We start from the raw sequence: 16,879 nt of genomic DNA on the forward strand, positions 1-16,879 counted from the left end.
TCTCCCCTGAGCCTTCTCCTTGCCAGGCTAAACAGTCCCAGTTCTCCCAGCTTTTCCTTAAGTGAGAGACGCTGTAGTGCTTTAATGGGGTTAGTGCAGGGGTCACTTTCTCCAGTAGCTCTGTATCTCTCTTGTACTGTAGATCTGCACACAGTGCCTCAGTGGCTACAGTGTTGCCAAGGGGGGAAGGTTCACCTACCTTGATCTGTTGGCAATACTTTGGCTAATGCTGCCCATGGCTAATGCTAATGTTAGCCTTTTTTTGCCACAAGTGCACACTGCTGGCTTGTGTTGGTGTCTGCTGAAATCCCCAGACCCTGTTCTGTACAGCTCTTTCCAACTGGTGGCTCTCAGCATATACTGGTACCTGGGGTTGTTCCTCCCTGGGTGCAGGGACTGTATCAGCCACGACTCCAATTTTGTCACCAGTGAACTTGCTGAGGGTACATTCCCCTCCATCGTCCAAGTAATTAATGAAGATTTTGAACAATATTGGACCCAGTACTGGCTCTAGTACATCTAGTTACTGCTCCCCAACTAGATTTCATGCCATTGATCACAAACTGCTGGGCCCAGTCATTCGACCATTCGATTTTAAGTTTTCCTCATAATGTAATTGTTTCTAAACCAGTATCTTTCTATTTGCAGTATGTGTGCAAAGTTTTCTAATTAATAACTAAGAGTTAATGGTAATTGTTACACTTGACAACAGCTTCAGTAAAGCCACTGGAGTCTTGTAATAATTCTGTGGAAGTCTGAATGTAGATATAATAGTTTTTTACAGCTAATAAAAAGTTTTGGGTTTTTTTGTAGAGACAGAAGCAATGACACATTGTAGTCTTAAAATCTCATACGTAAGTCTTACTTTTAGTATTTGTATGATGATATTTGTGTTTTTCTGTAGAATTCAAGTTAGAAACTTCTTAAAAGGAGTTTATTATTAGTATGCAAATAAAGTAGTTTACTTCTGCAAATAGGTAGCACTTTAGCTATGTGGCCAATTGCCTGCTTTTACAGCTTCTTATTTTGAAATTTTCTTTTCTGCAATCTAAGCCCAGGCCTACAAATGTACATAAAAGTAGTGTTATTCATGCAAATTAAGCCTGATATCTGGTGAAAACATGAGTGTAAACAGAAGTATGTGAATATTTGGTTTGGTTTAGAATTGTTATGTTGTATTTATTATAGTTGAAAATGCTTTTTAGTGCTTAGTATTCATAAGCTAGGAAGGAAAACAGTAATTTGGGGGTTTGGGTGTGGGTTTTCTTTTTTTTAGAAGTATGCTGATTACCCATCAAAATAGGTGATGAGCTATTACTAAATTGTGCTTAAAACCTGTTTACTTTTAAATTTGTAGTATAAATAGCTTTAACATGAATGAATTACAAATTTAAGATATCATTTAAAGTAGTTGTAGAGCTTTCATGTACACAGAAAATCAGGGTGAGCAAGCAAAAGTGCTTCTTAAAATCTCTTATCTCTCATGAATATTCCAAAGAAATACCTGCAATCTTTAAGTTGTTTTTTTTTTTCCTCTTTGTATTTTTTAGGAAGATGATCACCCTCATCCTGATTATCTGATGTTCTCTCAATGACAAGCTGAAGCAGTAACAACTGAAAGCTCTTTCTGGAACCCTGGATATACAATTTAAATTTGTAGGAACTTTTCCAGAATGAAAACCACATACAGTTACCTTGATAATTGCAAAAAGATGAGAGGAAAGTTATGATGGCAAAAAACAAAGAGCCACGCCCCCCATCTTATGCTGTTAGTGTTGTTGGACTGTCTGGAACTGAAAAGGATAAAGGTAATTGTGGAGTTGGAAAGTCATGTTTGTGCAATAGATTCGTTCGTTCGAAAGCAGATGAATATTATCCTGAGCATACCTCTGTGCTTAGCACAATTGACTTTGGAGGAAGAGTTGTTAACAATGATCACTTTTTGTACTGGGGTGACGTAACACAAAGTGGCGAGGATGGAATTGAGTGCAGAATTCATGTAATTGAACAGACTGAGTTCATTGATGATCAGACTTTCTTGCCTCATCGGAGTACGAATTTACAACCGTACATAAAACGTGCAGCTGCCTCCAAACTGCAGTCCGCAGAAAAACTAATGTACATTTGCACAGATCAGCTAGGCTTGGAGCAAGACTTTGAGCAAAAACAAATGCCTGAAGGGAAATTAAACATAGATGGATTTTTATTGTGCATTGATGTAAGCCAAGGATGCAATAGGAAGTTTGATGATCAACTTAAATTTGTGAATAACCTCTATATCCAGCTCTCAAAATCTAAAAAACCCATAATAATAGCAGCAACAAAGTGTGATGAATGTGTGGATCATTATCTGCGAGAGGTTCAGGCCTTTGCTTCAAATAAGAAGAACCTTGTGGTAGTGGAAACATCGGCAAGATTTAATGTCAATGTTGAAACATGTTTTACTGCACTGGTACAGATGATGGATAAAACTCGTGGTAAGCCTAAAATAATCCCCTATCTGGATGCCTATAAAACTCAAAGACAGCTTGTTGTTACAGCAACAGATAAGTTTGAAAAACTTGTCCAAACTGTGAGAGACTATCATGCAACTTGGAAAACTGTTAGTAACAAACTGAAAAACCATCCTGATTATGAAGAGTACATAAATTTGGAAGGAACTAAAAAGGCCAAAAATACGTTTTCAAAACACATAGAACAGCTTAAACAGGAACATATTAGAAAGAGAAAAGAGGAATACATTAATGCATTGCCAAGAGCTCTTAATACTCTCTTATCAAATCTTGATGAAATTGAACTCTTGAGCTGGTCAGATGCCTTGAAGGTAATGGAGAAAAGGCCTGACTTCCAGTCCTGTTTTGTAGTGCTTGAAAAAACGCCCTGGGATGAAACTGACCATATAGATAAAGTGAATGACAGAAGGATTCCGTTTGACCTTCTCACTACCCTAGAGGCAGAAAAAGTTTATCAAAACCATGTGCAGCATCTCATATCAGAAAAAAGGAGGGTTGAAATGAAGGAGAAATTCAAAAAAACTCTTGAGAAAATCCAATTCATTTCACCCGGACAGCCATGGGAGGAAGTTATATGTTTTGTGGTGGAGGACGAAGCATTCAAATACATCACTGATGCAGATAGTAAGGAAGTGTATGCTAGGCATCAGAGGGAGATTGTTGAAAAAGCCAAAGAGGAGTTTCAGGAAATGCTTTTTGAACATTCAGAACTGTTTTATGACCTGGATCTTAATGCAACACCAAGTACAGACAAAATGAGTGAAATTCACGCAGTTCTGAGTGAAGAACCTAGATACAAAGCTTTACAGAAACTTGCACCTGATAGAGAATCTCTTCTGCTCAAACACATAGGATTTGTTTATCACCCAACTAAAGAAACCTGTCTCAGTGGCCAAAATTGCACAGACATAAAAGTCGAGGAGTTACTTGCCAACAGTCTTCTGCAACTAGACCATGGCCGCTCAAATTTATACCATGATAGTGCCAACATTGATAAAGTCAATCTTTTCATTTTGGGCAAAGATGGCCTTGCACAAGAATTGGCAAATGAAATTCGGACACAATCCACTGATGATGAATATGCTTTAGATGGAAAAATATATGAACTGGATCTTAGGCCAGTTGATGCCAAATCCCCATACCTGCTGACTCAGTTGTGGACCTCAACTTTCAAACCACACGGTTGTTTCTGTGTGTTTAACTCTATTGAATCGCTGAATTTTATTGGGGAGTGCATTGCAAAAATAAGGGCTGAAGCATCTCAGATAAGGAGAGACAAGTATATGGCTAATCTTTCATTTACATTAATATTGGCTAACCAGAGGGACAGTGTTAGCAAGAATCTGCCTATTCTGAGACATCAGGGACAGCAATTGGCGAACAAGTTACAGTGTCCTTTTGTAGATGTGCCTGCTGGTACGTATCCACGCAAATTTAATGAGACCCAAATAAAACAAGCTCTGAGGGGAGTACTAGAAGCGGTTAAACACAATTTTGATGTTGTAAGTCCAGTTCCCACCATTAAAGATCTGTCAGAAGCTGACTTAAGGATTGTCATGTGTGCCATGTGTGGTGATCCGTTCAGTGTGGATCTTATTCTTTCACCTTTCCTTGACTCTCACTCCTGTAGTGCTGCTCAGGCTGGCCAGAATAATTCTTTGATGCTTGATAAAATAATAGGTGAAAAGAGGCGTCGAATACAGATAACTATATTGTCATATCATTCTTCAATTGGTGTAAGGAAAGATGAACTTGTTCATGGATATATACTGGTGTATTCTGCGAAGCGGAAGGCATCTATGGGAATGCTTCGGGCATTTCTTTCTGAAGTTCAGGATACGATTCCTGTCCAGTTGGTGGCTGTTACTGATAGCCAGGCAGACTTCTTTGAGAATGAAGCAATCAAGGAACTCATGACTGAAGGAGAACACATAGCAACAGAAATTACTGCTAAATTTACAGCTTTATATTCATTGTCTCAATATCATCGTCAAACTGAGGTTTTCACATTGTTCTTCAGTGATGTACTGGAGAAGAAAAACATGATTGAAAGTTCTTACATGTCAGACAGCACAAGGGAATCAACGCATACAAGTGAAGATGTTTTTCCAAGATCTCCAAGAGGAACTTCCCTTGATTATAATTACCCAGATTCGGAGGATGATGCTGAAGGACCACCACCTTACAGTCCAATTGGTGATGATGTAAGGCTACTCCCAGCACCTAGTGATCGTTCAAAGTACCGATTGGATTTGGAAGGAAATGAATATCCTATTCACAGTACACCAATCAATTGTCATGACCATGAACGTAACCATAAAGTGCCTCCTCCGATAAAACCGAAACCACTTGTTCCAAGAACAAATGTGAAAAAACTGGATCCTAACCTCCTGAAAACAATTGAGGCAGGTATTGGCAAAAACCCCAGGAAACAACCTTCTCGAGTGCCTGCAGCACCACCAGAAGATATAGACCAATCTGATAACTATGCTGAACCTATTGACACTATTTACAAACATAAAGGCTTTGCAGACGATATCTATGCGGTTCCAGATGATAGTCAGAATCGTATTATTAAAGTTCGAAACTCAATTGTTATAAATACCCAAGGTGAGGAAGAAAATGGGTTTGCTGATAGAGTATCCAAAGGTCATGGGGAAAGAAGGCCTTCAAAATACAAATACAAGTCCAAGACTCTGTTCAGCAAAGCCAAATCTTACTATAGAAGAACACATTCAGATGCAAGTGATGATGAGGCTTTTACCACCTCTAAAACTAAAAGAAAAGGAAGACATCGTGGAAGTGAGGAAGATCCACTTCTTTCACCTGTTGAAACATGGAAGGGTGGCATAGATAACCCTGCTATTACATCAGATCAAGAATTGGATGATAAAAAAATGAAAAAGAAACCCCACAAAGTAAAAGAAGATAAGAAGGTAAGTCCGTTGATTTAACTTTTATTTACAACTTCTGATGCATTGTAAAAAGGGAAGAGTCAAAATATGCAAGAGTTGCACCCTATTATTGATACCGGTGCTTTAAAATTTTCATGTAATATTGTTTGATTTTTGTCTCAAGTCTCTATTAAGTTGCTCGGAACTAGCAAACCTTAGGGAATGAGATCATCTGTCTACTTAAGCAGATCGTCTGTCGACAAATTTGCAGATGATGTGAAGTTGAGGGGACATGTTGATCTGCTGGAAGGCAGGAGGGCTCTTTAGAGGGACCTGGACAAGCTGGAGAGATGGTCTGATTCCAACGGGATGAGGTTCAACAAGGGAGTTTGGATCAACAGGAAGCTGAACATGAGCCAGCAGTGTGTCCAGGTGGCCAAGGCGGCCAATGGCATCCTGGCCTATATCAGGAACAGTGTGGCCAGCAGGAGCAGGGAAGTGATCCTTCCCCTGTACTCAGCGCTGGTGAGGCCACACCTTGAGTATTGTGTTCAGTTCTGGGCCCCTCAGTTCAGGAAGGATATTGAGGTGCTGGAGCGGGTCCAGAGAAGAGCAACGAGGCTGGTGAAGGGACTTGAACCCAAGTCCTATGAGGAGGGGCTGAGGGATCTAGGGTTGTTTAACCTGGAGGAGCCTCAAGGGAGATCTCATCACTGTCTACAACTCCCTGAAAGGAGGTTGTAGCCAGGTGGGGATCGGTCTCTTCTCCCAGGCAACCAGCAGTAGGACAGCAGGGCATGGTCTTAGGGTGTGCCGCGGGAGGTTTAGGTTGAATATTAGGAAGAAATTTTTTACGGAGAACGTAATCAGACATTGGAATGGGCTGCCCAGAGAGATGGTGGATTCACTGGCCCTGGAGGTGTTAAGGATGAGGCTGGATGTGGCACTGGGTGCCATAATCTAGTAATCACAGTGGGGTTGGATCAAGGATTGGACTTGATGATCTCAGAGGTCTTTTCCCACCCGTCGATTCTATAATTCTGTGTGCAGGCTTCCTTCCATTTGACTAAGGTACTATTTTCTTTTTTTTTAAAAGCTGCTCTGTGAGTTTTTGAGTAGAACTGGTTCTTTCAGTTCTTGCAATTCTTGCTGTTGGAATGAGTTTTAGGGCTGGTGAATGAAAGGAGTGGTTTCTTTTTAATTCTCGATTCAACCTGGAACTCTAAAATAAGTGCATGAAAAGGAAACTTTACGTAGTGGTTTTTCTGACTGCTGCATTTTCCTGGTGTGGGCAAACAGGTAATCAAGTTGAAAGTTGTACTATCTGTAGAATTCTCTATTCAAGTAAAATACAGGGAACGCAATAGGGAAATAAAGGGAAAATGATAATGTTGCATTCTACTTGAAAAATGTTTAATTTTGATCTTTATGCCTGATAGTTACTTTTTGACTTACTATCTTAAAAGTTGTTATATCAAGGTAATGTTGTGGTCTAGGTTTTAGATGGACACTTCATAGTTTAGATTTTAATTCTTTTTAATTCGTCAATTCTGTTGGGTGTAGTGTTTTTGACATGAAATCGGGTGTTTCTGATCAGATTTTTTTTTTCTTGTCTGAAAGTAAGCTGATTTTAATATTATCTTTTGTAGCATTTTAGAAATGTCCCTTTTAGCTTAAATCTGACAGTACTTGTATAGCAGTTAGAAATACGTTTTGGTAAAGTAGAGCATAGTGAAATTTTACTAATAGATTAAATTCTGTATTGCACTTCCTGGTATGCAGCTGTGATTTGAATTACACATGACTGATTTAAAGGGCACTAAATTTTCTTAAGGCTTACTCATAAGTATTGGATAATGATGTCTTGTGGGTATAAAATCATATGATTAAAAATACTTCGAAATTACTCTTTTGGGGAAACTTAGATTTTTTAAAAACAGTAATTTATATACTTTTCATACAATCATTGAATATCCTGAGTTGCAAGGGACTCACAAGGATCGTCAAGTCCAACTCCTGGACTCCTTTTGATTGAATTAATCTTGCTACATGGAAATTGAAATGTAGTTTCATAATCCTCCTACTGTCCCAGCTGTGTTGAGTTGACAAAGTTACTCTGAGTTGGATATTTATGTTTTAAGCTGAGTAGACCCAGTATAGTGGGGTCTTTTCTTCCTGGTACTGTGTCAGGAAACCCCCTGATATCTTCAGCAGTGCCTTTAATTTTGGTTTTGGCCTGTTGAGAGGAAGCCTGAATTAAAAGTTTCAGGCTGTTCTGAATTTTTGTAGTGGTTACAACTCTGGAAGAGTAGAGTTGTTTTAAGTTCTTTTTAATGTACCTCTTGGTTGTTTTGGTTGATTGTTTTTGGTTTGGTTTGTGGTTTGGTGGTGGTGTGTATTGGTGATGGGTTTTTTTTGTTGTTGTTTTTTGGTTTTTTAAACTCACAACTAGCAGGTCTGCTACTCTCAAATTAGTCAAAGAAAACTTCTAATAGGAGCATAAATTATTGTAACGATTCAGAAAACAAATTTACTTGTTAGCAAAAATGCTTGCAAGCTTTCAAAATATCGAAGAATGTTGAGTGCTCAGTGCTTTTGATAAGCAGTAACTTCTGTGTGTGGTAACTTGCATTAAGTTGAAGTGAGAGTAGTTCAACTGATGGGCCATTCTAGTTTGTAATATACTTCTTTAGGTTTTCTAACATAATTTTTTTTCAGAAGAGATGCAGTTTTATTAGTTTTGGAATTTATTCACTATGATTTCCTGTGTTGCTTTAGATGAGCAACTAGCAGTCTTTTGTTACAAAAACTCAAAAGTTACTCAAATTATATTTTCCTTGTTGAAGAAAATTGTTCCTCTCTATGAAAAAGGAACATAAGGTACATTCTTGCTATAATTATAGAGATTCTGAAATACAGAAATCTTATGAACAAAATGAAATTGTTTGGAAGAACTCATACTTTGAAATCTGAGGTCCTAATTGTCTCTTGCAATGATTTTTTTTTTGTTTTTAAATCAGCTTTGTACTATGCTATTGCTTTTTAAAGCCCAATATAATGTAACATTCTTGATACTCCTTATATCCTTGTTGGTTTGAGATATGGTGTTTCTCTGTGCATTTCTTGTAAGGTATTGCAGGAAAGACTCATTCTGTCCTGATGCTTTCAGAACTGCAGTGTCCCAGCTCATAATGGGCACTAAGACAGATATAGGGAGGTAGGAGATGGGTGTAGTTTGATTGGAGGCTTCACGTAAAAAAATTGAAGAACACAAAGAGTTGGGTGAGTAGGAAGGAGGAAGCAATATTTGACTAATGGTAGAATAGGAGAATGGCAGCTGTAGTTTGGCCAACACATGTACCAAGCTTTTGAATGAGGATGACTGAAACTGTGTATATTATCACAAAGAATGTCATAGCAGTGCATCGTATAATATTAATGTTTATTGATGCCTGCAGGAAATTATTACCTGACACAATTGTGTGATCGCACCCAGACTTTTCTTAGCTGCAGTTACTGTGACTTTAGGAACCTTTGACCTGTTCTTGTCCTTGATAATTTCCAATTAATGACTTCCTACCAGTAGTACAGGTGATTTTTTAGTACATATACGTAGTACCTGTTCATTATAGTACATGCTACATGCACCTTACAGCATATAACTTTTGTTAGTTGTGGATTCCAGTACATGATTTTGCATTAGTCTGTGACTGTCCTTTTTGTTGTTGAGTATCGTCTTTCTTCTGCTACTCCAGTTGTCACAGTAGTTTCGTTTATGCCATCACCAAGTGCCTTACTTGAGTCCAGATTGGTGAAACCAACTGATGGTTGTTCTGTCTTTGCCTCTAGAAAACAATACATATTTTCAGTGGAGAAGGTTGAATCAGTCCAGTATAGTCTGACTTGTGATACACCCACCTTTATCCCTAATACTACATGTCTAAATTTTCTGAAAAAATTACTGTGTGGCCTTGCGTGTGCTATTAACAAGTGGACTGTTGAACTTTTTCTGGTAGGAATGTATATAAAGAGAAGTGGAAAGAAGGACAGGGAAAAAAAGCAGACTTTCTTCAGTCACAGGACTTTTTAGCCAAGTTCATATGTGAGCACACTGAATTTGTAAGCTTTCAAGTGCATGCTGTGTGCTAGTATTTGTTAAACTATGATGGCCTTTTTTCTTCCCCTTTTTCTTCCCCTTTCCCCTTTTTCTGTCAAGTTTCTCTTAGGAAAAAAGCACCTTGTTTTTTAATGCGTTTTCCAGTATGCATTTGGCATGCTTTCTGTGTTTGATTTAGTTTGTTAGCAGTGTTCATCAACTTGGAGGAACAAAGCACTGTGTACAATTTTCATATGCAGCTTTGCCTCAGCTGTTCTTCTTTGCCAAGTTAGACCTCTCCAGCTGAGATTAATGCTCATTCATGTCCAGGTCTCTTTCAAAAATTGCAAGTGGGAACTACAAGTAGATGCTTATCACAATTAGAATCTTCAAGACTGTAATACTAAGGTCTAGTATAAACATTATTGGTGTTGGTACATATGTAAAGCAGCAGCCTTGCGAGTTATAAATTATTTTTGTCTTCAGTTTAACGTGATGAGTTTAGGGATACAGAACAACAGAAATTGCAGAAACTTTGAGGCTATGAAAGGGCATGAACATTCCTAGAGCATAAGGATCTTGCTGATGGAAGCCTTCTAATAGCTCAGACAGGAGGAACCTCTTCATGTTTGTGCAGTAACCTTAAAGCTGCAACTGTAATTCAGTTTATGAATTAATATAAGGCCCAAACCACAGTACTCCTTGGCTTTTCAGTGTTCTCATTGTGTTCTTCCTATGAGTAAATAAATATTTTAAAAGTTATTTATCAATTATTATCAATTTATCTATTATTATTATTGCCACATGAAATAATAGCAAGTTATTTTTGACCCTTGTCTTAATTTAGTAATTCTCTGTAGCAGAAATGTGCAGTGAATTTTTTTTCTCCCGAGGAGTACAGGAAATACAAGAATCTGTACTTTCAGGTTTCATCTGTTCAAATTTAACACTCTTAATATGCATATTTAGTGCCATATATCTTCTTGAGCCTCTGTAGTTTAAAACTTAGTGTAACAAGCTGGAATTCTAAAAATGGCAGAACGTGTAAAGGGAAGAAAGAGCATCATCTGCAGTATTTTATGTCATATAGTTTCTGAAGAAACTGGCTATGAAGTAGAGATTACAAATATTTTATTAAGCCTATAAATGTTGTTCATGGTGCATGGTTTTTTGAAGTATTTTACTAGTCTTGAAAATACTGACTTTGCCCTTCATGAACCCAGGGCTGACTGCAAATGAAGCAGGCAGAAAGTTTCCTTTGATCAAAAGTAGTAGTGAAGTTTGTGGGAGATAGAGAAGTGGCTGGATTTCCGCTTTGATAACTAAATTATTGATGATAGTTCTGGTGAGTTGGAGGTAAGAGTAAAAAAAGGAAGAGGAACCTGTCTTGAACAGAGAGCTTGCTAGAGTAAGCAGCCCATCCATAAAAGGATTTGATAGATATATTTGGGCAGTTTTTAGTTGTCTAAAGTTAATTTTAAAAGGTTGTATTTAAGTGCATTGTACTCCCAAGACTCATAGCTGGTTGAAGTCTCAGCCTCGTTTTTTTCTAGGTGGTGAGTGCAGCTTATCTGGTTCCCTGGTACCTACAGTCAACAGGATTAAGCTTGAATATTCTTTTAGTCCATATTTTTCATGGTTTCATGCTCTTTGCAATATTTCTGGTTTTGAAATCAAGAATTGGATACATTTCAGTGCTCAAGTGCATGTTTTTGTGTTTACCTTGTTATATTGAGAGGGCTTGAGCTAATCTTTTGCAGCACATTTGGTGATTGAACTACTGCAATTAAAGCAATATTGCAAATAAATTGTTTTAGTATCAACAGCGCAAGGCAAGTTTGGGATTCTCAGAGTTAAAATGCTTTTCTGCCAAGATATATAAGCATCTGTTATAAGTTTGGCTTTAACTTCAGTTAGGGTATGAAGAGAAGTTGACTTTGGCAAGAAGCAAGTGGTGAAACCTATGCTGAAAGCTCAACATAAGTGCAGCAATCAATTATAAAAAACCCCACAGATTTATTTGAAAACTAAGGATTCAACTTCTTGGTGTTGGGCTGGTGTTTTAATTACTAACACGAAAACAGTGGTACGTGAAACAATCTTTTTTGGTAGGTTTAAGTAACAAAACTTTTGTGCTGGTTCTTATCTTCTCTAACTTGGTGCCTATTAGTTCTTTTTCATTATGATGTAGAAGAAGAATACCAAATTGGTTTTGGCTGTGCCTGCATTAGTACTTGCTGCGTGCAGTATTAGGTGACTGTGTATTGTTGGGGAGTAGGTGCATTGGGCATAACTATTGAACTAAAAGTACCTGGGGCAAAATCATAATCTGTCTGCCAAAATCTAGGAATATTAAAACTGTTCAGGTGCCCTTTAACTGTAGGAATAGTTTAATGTTTAAACTGCTTTTGTTCGTTGTTTCATTAGAGATATTTTAAAAGTTAATCTTACACAGAAAAATTTCTGATAGTTGTTATATTGACTAGCAAATATAAAAGTTCACTTCTATGTCTGGATCAGAAAAGTTGCTATTTTCTCAGAGTGGGGAACAGAGATTTAAAAAAAAGCTGTCACTAAACCACACTTTTATTAGAAATAAGACCCATATTTTTTTTTCCCTGAAATCAGTTGATCTTGTGGCAAAGATCAGATCTTTCGCACAGTAACACATTACTGTGTTATTACTTGTCCTTTTTGTTCAGGACAATTTCTCTACTTACGAAGTCTAGACTCACAACTTAAGGAAAGTATGGAAGTCTCAAATCAGGAAATAGCATGTTGGGTTTTTTAATGCCTTAAACTTTTGTTTTTAATGTGCAGAAATATTTTTTGTGAAGATTGTGTAGTATTGCTTGCAGGAAGATTTGATTTGCTCTGTCAGTGGAGGATTTATGCACTCACCCTCCAAAAAAAAGAGAAATTTTGAGAGATTTTAATACATATTGGACAGGAGAGAGACAAGATGCAAAATGATGCATAATGGGAAATAGCTGATAAACTTATTGTTGTAACTCTGGCTAGTGAAATAATAATTTTAGTTTATGGAATTGTCTTGCAATTATCATCTCCTTTTAGACAAGTTTGCAAGGGACTTCAGATTTTCTTTTTATTTTTCTCTTTATTCTTTTTTTGTCTTGATGCTTCTTTAAATTCTTTAGACAAATTCCCCTTTTTTCCGTTTGGAGATTAAACTGATTTCAGGTAGACAGTTCACCGAAGAAACTTTCTCCTTTCCTGAGTGTGCAATGTCGTACTTGATACCTCCGTCCCTTGCAACCATTCTTCTAAATGCAGGACAACTATTAGAAAAAAAGCATTCTTTACTCCAGTTTTGCAGATATATTTAATATTTCATGCTATGTCCAGTATTTATAGTAGTAGTATTTATAATTTTCATATAACTTCTCTAGAATCCTACTTTATTATTCCGTTAACCAGATTGCCTTCCAAGAGACACAGTCTTTTTCTATCCTGCTGGTCTAAAATACAGAGCCTTGAGTGTTGCTTTATTTATTCTAAGATGGTGGGGATGTGCACTGAACATCTTGGAAAAAACCAACCAAATTGTTTTCCCTTTCTTTTCTGCTTCAATGGACGTATCTCTAAAATGGTCTTTCACTCAACATTTGATAAAGATGTTTTCACCTAGTTTTATACATTGTTTAGCTTCAGCTTGGTGCTTTCAGCTGTTGGTCCTCTGAACTGGATGCTGCCTAAGTAAATATTTTTGATGATGTAATGTGAATTCATCAACATTCAGAGATGAAACATGATATCTGGTACGATATAATTCTTGTAATCATCCAAAGGTGATTTATCAGTTCCACTGAATAGAGTTCCTTCTCAAGGGAAAAAAAAAAAATAAGCAAGAAAATGTCATATGAAACTCATCTTCTTAGATTTGATTGTATGCAAACCTCCTTTTGGCTAAAGTCCTGTGCTTGTAACAAAGCAATTATGCTTAATAGGAGTGCCTGCAACTTTAGCTTTGAGATTGATTGTTATACATTCTTCATCATCATGTTTCTTGTATAGTTGCAGGATAAAGATTATTGTGAATCTTTAAATATATGCAGAACTTTTTTGGTGATATGACACTTCGGAGTTTTATCCTAACAATTTTTGTAGAGGTCGTGAATCAGATGTGATTCATATAGATTCATTTATGAGCAGTGCTGAAAGTTAATATGTAAAGACTTGACCACAGCACTCTAAACAAGTGGTGTCTTTTTTTCTGTTCCTGTGGTATTTCAGTTACTGATACTTCGGGTTATCCTGTTCCTAACGTGATACAAAAAGGACCAAACCTTTTAGAAATTACTTGAGTGCTTTGTATCTAATGTATGCTATTTTGAAAGTATATTTAATTTTTATTCATTCAGTTTGCCATGGAGGAATTTTCATGTCTGATAAATGTGTGATCTGTTTGCATTTACTGAATGATTGCAATATGAATTAGTTAAAATGTTACTTGAATATTACTTAAATAACTCTGTTTTGTTGTAGCCAAAAAAGAAAACTAAGACATTCAATCCTCCAATCCGTAGAAACTGGGAAAGTAATTACTTTGGGATGCCCCTACAGGATTTGGTTACACCTGAGAAACCGATACCTCTGTTTGTTGAAAAATGTGTGCAATTCATTGAAGATACAGGTAAGATAGGAGGACTATTGGAGGAAAGACTTTCCCACTTTGCATAATGAGTAAAGCCTCTCATTTTCTATTTTAAAGTACTTTTAGAATTTTGTCATAGAAATAATTGTGGGCTAGGCACACTTGAAAAGTAGAATGTGCTTTCTAAGTTGTGTGCTTAATATGTCTTTTGACTTTATTTATACAAATACTTAATTGCTTTTTGGTGTTTGAAATTTAACATGTTTCCTGTGATTTAAAAAACTTGTATCTTTTTCTAATAGCAAATGACTCTTTGGTTTTCTCTCTCTCCTTTCTCCCTGACTTCCTGGTTGTGTGTTTGTCCCTGCTTTCAGCCTATTTACTGAGTGACCATGAGGCAAGTAGGATGATTTTGCTGGTCCAACAAAAGACTACAGTTAGGAGTGGGGATTTGTTTTGAGGTTTGGGAGTGACCTGTGGTTGAGTTTTGTTTGGTTTTTTTGGGTTTGTTTTTTTGTTGTTGTTTGCTTGTTTTTAAGGATTGTGAGCACCAGGTTTTTTTAGTGTGTAGGTCCTGCTTGCTATGAAGTTTCATAAATACTGTATTGCTGTATTTGGATTAAGTGACAGTGTGATTGAGCTTAATCATGCATAGGGCTGTTTTATGATGTTGTTTAGCATAAAGTAGAACAGCATCTTTTTTTCAGTGTTTGCTTTGTTCTGTAATACAGTTTTGGCTATAAGATGACAGTAGCAGTTTTAGCAAGAGTAAAACTGAAGGATTTTCGTTCTTATAGTAAAATTCAGTTTTGCTGCCATCTGTAAGAGTAGTGTTTCCAAAAGAATAACTACTGGTGGTAAGCCTAGTAGCTGTTTTTGAAAGTTTACATACTGCATTATTGTAATAAAAAAATTAGGTGAAACCTCAGGCACTGATCTTTTTGGAGTTTTAGAGATGTTAGCATAAATCTGTCTTTAATCTTTACCTTCTATGGATTCCTTGCTTAAAGGTAAGAGCTGTATTTTCTTCCTTCTTGCTTTTGCTTTTTCCACCTCACGCAGTTAAAAATGGAGAAGGAGGAAGAAGGGCAAGGAGTAATAAGAGTGACATAGGCAGTTTAGTATATATATTGTTTGCTTTTTTATGTTGCAAAAGTACCCCAAAACAAACCAACATATTATTATGGGTGAGTCACTGTCTGAATTGCTGTTGTTTAAAAGTGGCTACATACCACTACTATGTATACCTATATAAAACAGACATTCTCCAGTACTGAAGACCAAATTACTCTTTTAAGAGTTTATAAAATCTAGCAATAACTTGATGTTAACTTTCTAAGAATATTTTTGAACAACAAAATTATAAATCTAGTTCTAAAGATAAAGTTCTATTTGCTTACAAGTGTTGTTGTCTAATACCTGTTCACTTTGTGGTAAGCTTTCCAAGTAAAAGAATTTTCACCAGCTTGTGGAGTGAGAGAGAGAACTATAATACTGTGGGAACATTATTTGTTGTCTTTTTTTTTTTTCCTCATAGTCATCAAATCATACAAGCACTTAAAAGACTTAGCACTTCTGTTGTCCCCTCATGACCTGTCTTTGAAAGATGTTTAGTTAAACTACTATGTATTCAAAATGCAGGAGCTTCTCAAAAGTGGTTACTCAGGAGGCACTGCTTTTTCCTTTAGCAGGTTGGGTGTATATTAGTTCACCCTGGGATGCTGCTGTGCAGCTGGAGAATTTTAATTTTGGCCGTATATGTAAGCTGGACAAATATTGTACCATCTGCATACTTGGTTTGTAGCTGTGAAGACAGTAGTTGTCTTGCTTGTTTCGTTAAGCACTTAGAACAAAACCTCTACTTCTGATTTGTATTAGAATTTTCTTTCTCCTGCTCTGGATTCTGTGTAAGTAGCTTTTGTGTTCTTTTAAACCTCTATACTTGGCTGTGGAAGTTTTATTTTTGGTGTGTATTATTTTTATGTTGGATTAATATGCTGTAGGTATTTGAGTGTATTCAAGCAGGGATGTAATGTATTTGTTGCCTTTGAGAGAGGAGGATGTTCACTTGCATTGCCTTCAAATCCTGTACTAAAATCGCTGATTTTGTGACTGTTTGAGAAAACCTCCAAATCTGTATCTGTGGAATTATCTGCAGAGGGCAAGTCAGGATCTATTGGCTTCAGGCTGGAGTCAAGAATGGTACCATTCCTATTTGACAAGGCTTCTTGGCCCTGGGGAGTCATCCAATACTCAACTGTCTCTTTCCAAATCAGCCTACTGTCAGTACTAACTGCACTGAATACTAGTGTTTATTATCATTGTCTTTTTAATCAGGAAGTGCAGTCTTTTCCAACTTGGCTAATCCATATATTTCTCCTACAGAGGACATAATTGTTAAGCTTTTCCTTTTAAGGTACTTTCATGGAGTTCATCTCCTTCCCGTTGTATTATTATATGTAATTTGGATTGTTGCTGAATTTATGAAGATGTGATTAATCTCAATTTAAAAGGCTAATCTTAATTTTTAATGCTCCTTATTTCTGCCTTGTCCTGCAATTATACAAGATGGTGCTTTGTACCCACTCAACTAAATTGTGACTGAGGCTAGAAAGTGTGCAGTGTGAAAATAGTTTTCTCTGTTTCAGATGTTTTCCATAATGTTCTGGAACAAAAACAAAAACAAAAAAAAAAAAAAAAAAAAAAAAAAAAAAAAAAAAAAAAAAAAAAAAAAAAAAAAAAAAAAAAAAAAAAAAAAAAA

The 16,879-nt window shown here is 36.7% G+C and overlaps 1 protein-coding gene across 3 annotated transcripts in view; it reads left to right on the forward strand.

Annotated features, from left to right (window-relative positions):
• Nucleotides 1–16,879, forward strand: part of ARHGAP5 (Rho GTPase activating protein 5) — a 46,602-nt gene that overhangs the window by 9,906 nt on the left and 19,817 nt on the right. For 2 of the 3 annotated variants that reach the window (XM_027878779.1, XM_027878780.1), the window contains 2 exons: nt 1,551–5,449; nt 14,010–14,157. In XM_027878779.1, coding sequence (XP_027734580.1) covers nt 1,727–5,449; nt 14,010–14,157 — 3,871 coding nt within the window. In that variant the 5' untranslated portion in view covers nt 1,551–1,726. The remainder of the gene's footprint in view (nt 1–1,550; nt 5,450–14,009; nt 14,158–16,879) is intronic. The other variant, XM_027878781.1, reaches the window with a different exon arrangement.

The sequence above is a fragment of the Empidonax traillii genome, unplaced genomic scaffold, assembly GCF_003031625.1.
Source record: "Empidonax traillii isolate 1590-97213 ecotype Southwest subspecies unplaced genomic scaffold, ASM303162v1 scaffold45:size3623477, whole genome shotgun sequence".
Taxonomy (NCBI): Eukaryota; Metazoa; Chordata; class Aves; order Passeriformes; family Tyrannidae; genus Empidonax; species Empidonax traillii.